Source organism: Juglans microcarpa x Juglans regia, chromosome 1D, assembly GCF_004785595.1.
Source record: "Juglans microcarpa x Juglans regia isolate MS1-56 chromosome 1D, Jm3101_v1.0, whole genome shotgun sequence".
Lineage (NCBI taxonomy): Eukaryota > Viridiplantae > Streptophyta > Magnoliopsida > Fagales > Juglandaceae > Juglans > Juglans microcarpa x Juglans regia.
In genome coordinates, this window is record NC_054594.1 from 868,946 (window position 1) to 880,995 (window position 12,050).

General features: G+C 35.9%; 2 protein-coding genes across 4 annotated transcripts; one reads left to right on the forward strand and one right to left on the reverse strand.

Moving 5' to 3' along the window:
- Nucleotides 1-1,375: 1,375 nt before the first annotated feature.
- On the forward strand, nt 1,376-3,988 carry LOC121254025. 3 transcript variants are annotated; one of them, XM_041153991.1, is made up of 3 exons: nt 1,376-1,768; nt 3,025-3,185; nt 3,265-3,988. In XM_041153991.1, exons 2-3 carry the CDS (start codon nt 3,102-3,104, stop codon nt 3,844-3,846), a joined length of 666 nt encoding a protein of 221 aa, XP_041009925.1. In that variant the 5' UTR covers nt 1,376-1,768; nt 3,025-3,101; the 3' UTR covers nt 3,847-3,988. The 3 variants fall into 3 exon arrangements, with proteins under 3 accessions (XP_041009925.1, XP_041009932.1, XP_041009939.1); XM_041153998.1 differs by having other exon boundaries at nt 1,387-1,781; XM_041154005.1 differs by lacking the exon at nt 1,376-1,768 and adding an exon at nt 2,115-2,908.
- Nucleotides 3,989-8,536: 4,548 nt separating this feature from the next.
- Nucleotides 8,537-11,747, reverse strand: LOC121254048 (BTB/POZ domain-containing protein SR1IP1-like). The gene is made up of 5 exons (XM_041154016.1): nt 11,303-11,747; nt 11,074-11,143; nt 10,211-10,825; nt 9,594-10,133; nt 8,537-9,314 (listed from the first exon to the last, which is right to left on the reverse strand). Exons 1-5 carry the CDS (start codon nt 11,428-11,430, stop codon nt 8,769-8,771), a joined length of 1,899 nt encoding a protein of 632 aa, XP_041009950.1. The 5' UTR covers nt 11,431-11,747; the 3' UTR covers nt 8,537-8,768.
- Nucleotides 11,748-12,050: the final 303 nt, after the last annotated feature.

A 12,050-nucleotide genomic window follows, 5' to 3' on the forward strand; every position in this document is an offset into this window, starting at 1 on the left:
AAATTAGGTAGATAGAATGCATTCATGCTGATCTTAATTTATTCCTTAATATTTTCCTTTCCTTTCTATATATTAATGAAAATTTAAAGCCCCTGAACTGTACGTTTGATTTTAGATCCTGTGGCCAGTTCTTCACTTTTGGACTGTTCCAACAGGTTCCCACTTATCGTACAGTCCTGATCTATTTGTCGGCGGGCCAGATTTACCACCACCTTCAGCTCTTTCATTCATTTCAAATTAATGGAGATCATATTCATAATTAATAAACTATACAGCTTTATTCACATCTTTTGGTTTTTAAAATTTGAAAAAGATAAATACAAATCACTTTTTTTATACCATTTTACATAATAATATTTTAAAAATAATATCTTTGTAAAATATCTTATAAAAATAATATTATTTTATAATATGTATTGTGAAATATATTATATGTATAAAATTTGGAGGATCTTGATATTTCAGGGAGCACGTCCTTGGAAATATTGGGAATTATCTCATTGATAACTTGTTCAACATTTTTGTTTTCCTTTTTATAATTAAAGAATAATATATGATATGGGAAATACTAAAAGTACGACACTTTCCAAATTAGTCACTAAACTCACACGAATGCGGCATAATTCTTAAAAAAAATTAACAAAGAAAATCAAATTTAAAAAAAAAAAAAATGTAGGGAGGGAATAGGCTATATACGTACGTACATATATAGTCACTTCCTTGTCAAGAGATCAGGCCGGGTGGCCACGCATCCAATTCCTTATTTAAAAAGGAGATCTAAATGCTTTTATAACTATAAAAAATTTCAGAAAAATAAATTTATAAATTGATGTGTTTAATTTGATATATTAGTCACGATCTTTTTAAATTTTTTTTTATACTTTTTAAAATTTTTTAGTTTCTAAATTTATTAATTTATTAATTTGTCACTAGCTAGCTCTATATAAATTTCTGATATACAAATTAATTAACCAAGTACAAAGAGAACATATAATTTAATTTCGAAAATAAGACGATATATCTTAATTATAATCTAGATAAAATTACTGTATAGTACTATAAACAAAACTTAAATGTATCCAATAGTTAATGACATTAATATAATACAGATCATAATAATGATGATAATAATTGTGCATCAATATATTATATGCAACGTCACATTATTGAGACAACTGTTACATAAATATTTATAATTCTAGGGTGCATGTGATTCGCCTTAATTGACAGGTTAAGCTGTTCCTCTGATGATTGTCTTGAGCAATACAAGGCCGCCTTGTGATCCTCAAAATTATATAATTAATTAACTAGATATAATTAATAATTAATAGGGACATACTAATTGTTATCATATTCAATTTAATATATCTGCATTGCTGGACCTGTCTCTGGCCTCTGATCTTTCACAATACTTTAAGCACATTGGCTAAAGACACTGAGATTTGTTTCGCATGCCTCAAACCCCAAATGCAACAGCACTTCGGTTTCTGTGTGGGGGGAGAGAATCTTAAATCCTTCAACTGTTCTTATATTTTTATTTTTATCTTTTGGCGCAGTTGGTACTGATGGGGAATGTGAAGGCAAGGTGATCTTTCTCTATCTAAGAAAGCTGCATGTTGTTCAAGCAGCTGGGTTGTGACAAGGATCAGATGTTACTCTTTCACTGATCAGAGACTCCTTTTTGCTTTGCTTCTTCTTCGATCTTCTTCTTCTGGACAACACAAGAGATCAGTTTTGATCTCCTGATCAGCTCAAGAAACTCTTACAGGTCAGAATTAAGGGTCAGTATCTTATCTCCATTTTAGCCACCTTTTCTATATGATCACTTCAATGGTGTGGAGTATAGGATCAAAAGATACAGTGTGGGCATAAAAGAACTTCATGTTCAGATCACTCGCTCAATCCTCCTCAAAATTATCATGCATTTGTGTGTGCCCGCGTTAATGTTTTAATCTTCTGAACAACTTAGACAGTCCATCTCAGAAGGAAATTAATTCTCTCTCTCTCTCTCTCTCTCTCTCTCTCTGTGTCCAGGAGGATATCTATAAGTATATAGAAATTAGACGAAATTTCAGCCATCGTTATTTCCGTGATAGTTTAACTTGCTGAATTTGCACCACAGAACTTTCGACCTGGAATTTCTTTCACAACGAAAGATGATAAATAATACACGCGCAGATTACGTACTTAGTTGAACATGAAAGACTCGTATGAGAATGAATGAAATTAGTTTGTCTTCTCTCTTGTTATAACTCTCTTCCGGTGGTATACGTACTCGTTTTTAGGTATTATATGTTTTAATTTTCAGATGTATTAGCTAAAATAGGGTCTACCTTGGCATATACCAGAACACATTTCTCGTGCAAGAATGGAGTATTTTCTAAAACGTTAATGAATCGGGAAGGTGATATCATTTCTTTGAAATCCTTCACAGGCCTGGTTTAATCTCAATGATATTCATTGGTATACGAAGCAAAAAATGGAAACCAGCTACTTCGCGGCCTGCAGATAACGGGCGGAGTAGTTGAATGGTCTAGATTAATTGTAAATTGTTTCCAAGATTAAAGCATAATATTCATAATATTTATGAATGCCGTTATACGTACCCTATATTTCGTTCAGTTCCTTCAGTATACGATGATCTTTTTGTACAGAAAAGAAAGCTTTGACCATGGATATATGTTATAAAAAGGGCCAAAAAAAAAGAAAAAAGAAAAAGAAAAAGAAAAAAGAAAGTCTCGAGTAGGTACTCGAGATGCAGGCATTACTGTGGTGGTGGATGTGATAGGGTGTCATGTTGGAAGATATTTCATATGGGAAGTTATTGGTGTGGCTCAAAATGTCTCAGTCGACGAACAGGAAAAGAAACAGACAGCTTTTACTGGAAAGCTGTTAATCTTATCAATTCGTATGATCCATTGCTGTTTGAAAGTTATTCGATAATGCTACCACAACTTATTTTGGTAAATAAATAACAAATTATTGATGCATTCTTAGCTTTGAACCTCTTTACTCACTTCACAGGTACAGTCTTACTTTACGCACATATTCTTCGGGTAGAAGCTGCAATCTAACGTTGCAGAAGGCTAACTTGAGATTCAATGGATCAGAAGCTTCTTAACCAATATGACAGGGAATGCATGAGAATGGCCATGATAAAACATGAAGAAACATTCAAGGAGCAGGTACTTTTCTTCCTCGAAGGGGTTTTCTGTAAGGCTGAGAGTTCTCTATCCTCAAAGGGATTTTCTTTTTTCCTTGCAGGTAAGTGAACTTCATCGTCTATATCGGATCCAGAAGATGTTAATGAAAAACATTAGGAGCAACAGGCCTAATATTGGAAGGAGCCAAGAGCTATCGAATTTGAGGAATGAACTTGGTTTCATTCAGAATAGTAATGATCATCATCAGCGTGATGCAGAACACAAACCACAAAGCTGGAAACTTGATCTGGAACAGCCTGCCGAGGACTATATTGCAGAACCAGATGATGGTGAGGGAGTGCTAGAGCTTATAGAGGAGAGTGAGATTGAGCTGACTCTGGGCCCATCAAATTACAACAGATGGAAGAAACCCGAGACTCCATTAACCTCAGATTCAGGACCAAGCTTTTCTTCTTCTTCAACTGGATCCAGTCAGATAAATAGAACAAGTTCTTGGATCCATCAGATGGCAAGAGACCAGTTAAATGGCTATGAACTGGGGCTTGTCAAGGTGCCCGACATGACATCTGGGTACCATAGCAGAAGCAAAAACAATATTGATGTCGAAGAACAACAACTAAGACAAGAGAGGCTAAACCAGGCTCCTTGGCTTTTCCAAGTCTTGAGTTTGAACATGACTTGAAAAAATCTACCAAGTTGAGGTGATCGAGTTTAAGGATTAAACTTCTTGGCAAGCGACTAATTCTATGACTAATGTTTGTGTGGAATTTTCTGCTTAGTTTTTGGCATAATGCATGTGTACTGATGGAGTCTCTTTGTGTAAAGCGATTTTTCCTGACTTGAAAACCCATCACCATTTGCAAAGTGACCCATTTTCAGTTTTTCAACCAGGCATATAATCCATGCAACACCATCAATACTGCCAAGACACTAAATATATCGTTGATTGATGAGTTGATGATATTGCTAATTATTCCTTGCAGAGCTAAAACAAAATTAGGTTGGGTTGGGTTAAATTAATATCTTAGCAATTGCTCTTTCGGCCGCACCTAGGAAGACACGAGTAGGGCCTATTCATCTACCTGAATGCAAGGATGTTTCGTGATCTGTAATTGCTGTATTCATGGACATCATGATATATATTCTACCTACAGGGACCACAATTATTATATATATATATATATATATATGTATATCATGATATTCAATCCTTTTGCGCGTGCATTAATTCCTTGTATCGATGAACTTATAAATTTGCCTTTCATCTTTTACCGGCATGTATATAGTCACTAGGTTGATTTTAACATGAGTACGGCTATTCTAAAACTTTTACATTATTCAGCTGCTAATTACATACTATAATTTAATTTATAAAATAAATTTTAAAATTTAAATATTACAAATCAAATATTAGTACTATTTAAATAATATAAATGGTATGCGATACACATTGACTTGAAAATATATAGAATAAGAGAAAAACTTCAAACCATATGGATGATAAGTAGAGATTAATTTACACCCTTCAATGATATTGCGACACGTATACTTTCTATGAATAGAAAAATAGAACCGATTGCAGGTAATCACCGTCTCTCTTTCTTCTCTCTCCTCTCTGCTGAAGTCGACCAAAGAAATTGTCCCTCTCTTTCTCTCTCTTCTCAAGCCGCATGATTTTTGTCCCCCCTCTCTCTCCTCAAGCTATCATTTTCTCTCACCCCTTAGGTTGTTGTGATTTTCATGTTATGAATCTGATGTTGTGAATATGATGTTATGATTCTCATTTGCAATATCTCACAGTAGCTAAACCGATTTTAAAAAAAATCTTGATGGTGACAAATTTGGGTGCTAAACCACTGGTGATTCAAATACCAATTAGTTCAGAAGATAATTTGAATGGAGTCATTGATCTTGTGAAGATGAAAGCTATAATTTGGTTAGGTGAAGAGTTGGGTGTTAAGTTTGTGTACGAGGATATACCAGCAGATCTTCAAGAACTGGCACAAGAGTATCGGTCACAAATGATAGAAACCATAGTTGAGTTGGATGATCAAGCTATGGAGAGCTACCTAGAATGAGTTGAACCTAATGAGAAAAATATCAGGAAATTAATTAGGAAGGGAACCATCTCAAGTAATTTTGTCCCAATTTAAATCATGCGGCTCAACTTTAAAAAATAAGGGAGTTCAACCACTGCTTGATGTTGTTGTGGATTATTTGTTTTCTCCAATTGACTTGTCAGCAATGAAAGGGATTGACCCATAAAGAAGGTAGATTTGTGAAAGAAGAGATTTTTATAAGCACTTACAGGGGTGAGAGAAAGTGAGAGCTTGTAGGGAGAGAGAGGGTGGGGCAAAAATCAGACCTTTGGATGAAAAGAGAGAGGGCAGAGGAAGAGAGAGAGGGCAGGGAGAGAAATAGAGCACCGGGAGGAGCTTACAGGATTTGATAACCAACACTTACTTCTATTTCTCACTTGTTAAAAATATACATGTCACAAATTTATTAGAGTGTAAATTTCCTTTTAGCATCAGTCCGGCCCTAGCCTCTCTCATAGAATAACTTTTTTAAGATGGTGAGTGTGTCAGCATTTTTTATCATATAAAAGAAATTATATAAATGAACCACTTTGAAAATTCTGTGACGTACATCAAAGGAATCAATCGTTTTCTCATCTTAAAAATCTGTTCTAAATTAAACAAAACCCTAAAGATCATCAATCACCAGTGAGCAAACTTATAATAATTTATTTAACAAAGACCCCACTACCTAGGTACCGTAATTGTCACACGGCACTAGCTAATGCGCGCTTACGTCTTATATATCTACGTACGTGCATCTTTGATATCACGTCTTGCTCTATTAATTACTTAAACTCATGAGATAGGCGAATGGTGTGTGTGACTAATTACCATTTTCATGTAAGATATTGCAATTTCAGAAATGATAAGGGACTTCATTTGATGCACCTGCAGAACTTACTAGCCGGCTGTTATATATATATATATATATGCCATCGTACACAACTCTCAAACACAAAAAGAGAGAGAGAGAGATGGAGATCAGAGTGAGAGAGAAAGAGGGAAGAGGAGGAGGGTGTTCTGAAGGTATCAATACTCGGGTCCTAATTTTTGTTTGAGTTGGGCTATTCTACCGTTCAGAGTAGCCTGCTCCACTTTACCGCTTATTGTTTTTTAATTTTTTTTTTATTTACATTTTTTAATAGATTTAAATATTTGTAAAAAATAAAATAAAAATATATCAATACACTTAAAATTATTTTTTTAATCATTAAGTTAAAAAAAAAAAAAAAATTTAACGGGTGGTACGTTACGGGAGGCAAAATAGCCTTTTTGTTTTTGGGCTAGAGATGCATGCGCTCTCTCTAGGATTATGACTTATGAGGTTGTTTTCCTGCATGACTACTTTCTTCATAAAATGGAATGGCCTCCAACACTTGGGGAATAAATGCAAGGCCTATATCTAGAAATCAGAGCTTTTTTTTTACCCTATGGGCCGAATGGGTTTAGGGAGCACAGTGTACAATCCCATTTTCAGTTCGAAAATCAAAGAATAGAGGTAGCCACCAACTTTTCTTGAATATTTTTTAGGGAAAAAGTTACGCCCAACTTGCCCTTTCCACTTGGCCAGGCATCTCATGTGGCATGATTTAATAGATTAAAAAATTTTATATTCTTTAAGTAAAAAAGTAAATATGCTCCTTTCTCCCTTTCATCTTCTTTATGCTTCATCTATCCTGAAAATATCTCTTCTTTGTAAAATCCGTCGTCTTCATCAACAACGATAAACCATCAGTCGCTAGATCTGCTCTCCCTTCTCCCTTGTTTTCATCTTCTTCAAGCCTCCCTCTCTCCTGATTTTCTCTCCCTTGTAAAATCTGTTGCCTCCATCAACAACGGCAAACCACCAGTTACTAGATTTGCTCTCTCCATTATTTTTATCTTCTTCAGGCCTCCCTCTCTCCCGAAAACATCTCTCCCTTGTTTCCGTCACCTCTATCAACAACGGCAAACCACCAGTCGCTAGATTTGCTCTCCATTCTCCATTGTTTTTGTCTTCTTCAAACCCCTCTCACTCCCGAAAACGTGTCTTCCTTATTTCCATCGCCTCCATCAACAATGACAAACCATCAGATGCCGGTACCGGACGGAGGGAAATGAGGAGTAGGCTTCGAGGTTTAGGGCGTTGGGGGTTTTTGGATTTGAAGAGGGAAAGAAACGAGGGAAATGTCGTTTCCATTTTCTTTTCTTTTCTTTTCTTTTTAATTTATTTTTAAATTAAAAAAAACCCTTGTATCATATCATGTCAAGCGATATCTGCAAGTGGGAGTAATGGTTGGTTGCTGTAGAACGACCCATTTTTTTATTAATTATTGAGTAATGCAAGGTAAAAATCTTAAATAGATAAGTTTTGTGTAAGTCTTTTATAAAAAGTAAAAAATGATACTTATCATCTGCACACTACAAAACAATATGTGATTTATCATTTTTATCATTTTATTTAAACACGCATATTTACACATCTATATGTGTTGTTTAAATAGAATGACAAAAATAACAAATCACATGTTAGTGTGTAGTGTTGGGGATGATAACTAGATCTTTCTTAAGTGGGTCTCACTATTTTTTTTTTATTTTTTTTTATTTTTTCAAGGTGGGGTATACTTTTTTTCAAAGGTCTGCGTAAAATTTATCTATTTAAGACTTGTATAAATTATTTCTCTATATATTGTAGATCAATCAAATTTGAAATTTTGCGAAACACAATTATAAAATCAACCCATATCTATGGTGTCTAAATTCTACTACATTAATCAATTATCAGAATAAAACAATTCAATAAAATTGAAATTTATGTGAAAATTACAAGTGACGTAAATAAGGGAGATTGTTCCATACCTAACCCTAGTTACATTCCTTTTTTGCAAATAGTTTGTGGGCTATATGTCTCTTTAGTTTAAATAGGACCAAACCTATTTTTTTCAATTATATATATTTATATATTTAGCTATATATAAAAATTATTTTATTTAGAATTTAATAGCCAAAGGGTCATGGAGTGCGTTTGGAATCTTTGAATAATAAATTGAGATGAAACGAGTTGATATAAAAATTAAAAGTTGAATAAAATATTGTTAGAATATTATATTTTAATATTATTATTATTTTAAGATTTAAAAAAATTAAATTGTTTATTATATTTTATATGAAAATTTAAAAAAATTATAATGATAAGGTGAAATGAGATAAGATCAAAAACTTTTGTATTCAAACGGGGCTAAATCTTGTCAGTGAATATGCCAACATGATATTTCTTCAACAGACATCAGCTTGATGGGAATATAAGTAAGATTACACTCAAAAATTTCACCATTTATATCCTCCAGCTTTGAATTATAAACTTAAAGTCTCGTGGAAAACATCAGACATAATTTACAACGATTTTACACAAATGAAGTTGAAAGAGGAAAACAAAAGCAGGCAGAAGCCGCAGCTAGTCCTCTTTTCAAGCAAACAAAGCAACAATGACACTAAACATCACAGCTAAACTACTAACAGAGCTCAGAAACAAATTACTAATGTCTTAAGATATGGAGTGCCGGCGATCCTTGTTGTGTTTCATCCGACCTATTGTATTGGCAGTGGCACCATCACTTCGTATGAAAGGAGAAAGCCGCCCAAGTTTTTTGGACACACTGCTTATGAAAGATTTTCGAGGCAGGGGAGGCTTATCTGCAGATGGCAGACCGTTTTTCATTGGACTGCTTGCCGATGAACTATGTGTCGACCTTTCGATTTCTTTCAGTTTCATTTTCATTTTCATGAGCTCTATTTTCAAGCCCTCATTCTCTCTTCGTAAGCTGGAGAGCTCATCCTCAACCGGGCGGATATCAGTGGAGTATAAGTTTAACTTGGAAGGTAGGGTAGGGGAATCTGCACCCATGAGGCCGCCGCCGCCACTCATGACATCTCTAAGGCGTTGCTGCTCATAATAAAGCACTTGAACCACAGTTTGAACAGGAAGGCGTTCATTCTGAGCAGCATGTGCACAGGCCTCCCGAGATAGTTTCTGACAGTCCATCAAGCTGCAAACTTTCTCTCTCTCCATGTCGCTTAATGCAGGATGAGCCTGTAAAGTGCAAACAGAATGGTGGATTGATAAGGCTACTAGATTTCAGATTTCTTTGCTTGGTTTTTTCTTATAATTTGAGAAGACATCTTTGATCACCACCTAATTAGCGTCTAAACCTTTTAAGGTCTATATCATATTTAATCGTTTGAGATCTTAAAGAAGCTGCTGTAAGAAAGAGAGGGGGGTGGGAGAGCAGTTATTTCCCAAAATCGGGTAGCAACAGCAAATAAAGCGACCATGTTGTACAAGAAGGAATTTGAAAGTGAGAGATATCACCTTTAGGTAGATATCTATAGCTCTATAGATCCCATCTTCTGTCACCCTCGGTTGTTCTGGGATGAGTTCAACAAGACCAATGAACCTTGAAACAGATAAGTTTCGATCAGAGGCTATTTCAGCAAGGTAGTTCTCCATTAGCTTCACAACCCGTTCCAAGTCACTTGGTGGAGGAGAAACATACTCATCATCTGCATTGTAGATCAAGCGGTTCCCATCGATTTCATATTCAAGGAAATTCATCAGGATCCGCTGCACTGTATCCACGTCAAACAATGCGTCCCCGGTAAAGGAATACGAAGGAATCAAGAGATCATCCAAAACAGCGTGGCCTAATTGCATGCCCATCCTCTTCTCCAAATCAAGCCGGCAAGCAACTGTTGTCTCAAGAAATATTGCAGCTCGAAGCAGCATAGAGAGAAAGCTTAAAGACATTGCCTTCTTTTCCCTCGGCAAAAGACTTACTATTGTTTCTAATACAATCCTCTTCTCGTGTTCTTGTGATGGCTCAATTTTCTTCCTTCCCTTTCCAAAGATTTCCTATACCAAATTGGAATTGAGGTTAGCCACAAAGACAGAAGTGGAACAATTTTGATGTATTTAGAGTAGGATCTCACCAAACCTCGTAGAGATTTCTGTGCATAGAGCATTACTATTGGACCGAGAGCAGATTGTTTAAAACCTCTAGCCATCATTGCAATCAGAACTCGGTGAAAGATATCAATTCTAAGAACAGTTAAATCCTCAGCCCACCAATCAAGAATGGCCTTTGAGTGAGAGACTGAAGAAGAAATGATACCCTCGTTGACACCCTCAGCCCTACTTGACGTGCAGAATTGACTCTCTTTGCAGGCTATATATGCAATGGCATCTATGCATCGGCTCACCAATTTTACTCTCTCTGCTATTGGAAGGAGGTTTTGTGACGTGTGTAAAACGGAAACCGCCCCTGCGAGGCTCGTGAGCGCCACTTCATTCAAGTAGGCTTCAGTTCTTCCCACTAAGTTTCCAACAGCGTAGTCCTCAGTCATCTCTAGATACTCTGCCACGCATCGTAGTGCAGCAATATTTTCTGTTGTTATCTCAAAATTTATGCCATAGCAGAATTTAGCTGCAAGTTCGAATGCATCTGCCCCGCCCGGGAGTTTATGGAGTTCAATGACAGAATGGTCAGCATCACTAGACTCACATGCCAGTTTCCTTATGTATCCACACTTTGAGACTAATGGAAACTGCAATGGAAGTAAGTAATAAACAGAAAAACTCAATAAAACTGTGCATTAAAATGGAATTCTATGTTAGATTCATGTTGTTTGGAGTTATAAAGGCATAAAAACAGCAGAAGGAATACAAGCTAGGCCATCGAATACGCTTCTGTTATCATGTTCTGCTTCAACTACCGAGTATTTTTCATATTATTGAATCTATAAGATAATCTGGTACTTGAAACTGTAAAGCAGGAATTAGGATTGGATTGTACCTTATGCAAGGAAAAAGAGCCTTCTCCAGCATGAATGGTAACATCACTTGGGATCTCCTGGGAGAAAATCCTGTAAAAAGTTTTAAGACACCATCTTTAATATTTCTTCACCTAATTTCCTTTTCAAGAAAATCCACCAAACAGTGAAGATATGACAGACATGATTTCCGCATTGTTTTAGAACAAACCCAGTAAACCAATTAGGAAGACATTTAGAAAAGAAGCAAACCATTCACTGGTTCTCTTCAGGGCAGTGGAAAGAAGCTCCTTCTTAGAAGACATGTGAACAGTGGTGGTTGCAGTCTCCTCCTGAACAAGATCCGCCATAGCCGATGAAACTGAGGCACCTCTTTTCATTGTCAACTCTCCATAATATAATGGATGACGAAGCAAGGAAGAGAAAAGAAAGACTGAGATGCAATTCCTGTCTAAGGTTGCGGTACTGAAACAACTCCCATGAGCATGTCATCCCCTGTACTTCTTTTGTTTCTTTTTGACACTTTTTTCAAACTTTCAATAAGAAGTTCGACTGAGCTGTTATGCAGCAATTAAAAGAATAGAGGCTGAAACTGCAGCTCTCCTTTCTCTAATAACTGCATTATCCCACTTCAGCTACAATAACAATCATCAACGTTTCACCATTTGGTCAATCACCCAAAATTGGCCTCCTGCGTTTTGATAAAGATGTCATATAAGTAGGGAAAGGAATGGCAGTATGGGCATTATTACTAGAAACAGGGGTAACCAGTAGATTTTAGTGTGTGGTGAGGGGCTCATAGAGTTGTGTTGAAGGGATGAGATTAGTTGCATGCTAATTGGCGGCTAACGAGTATGACTTTCCATGTGGGAATTATTCTCACCCACAAAGGTACTGATCCTCCAATTATTCCTCTTTTCATTCTTGCAATTTCATTGCAAACTACGATTACCCATACAGGACTGAATGTCAGTATTAATTAAGAAATGAGCGTAGGAAA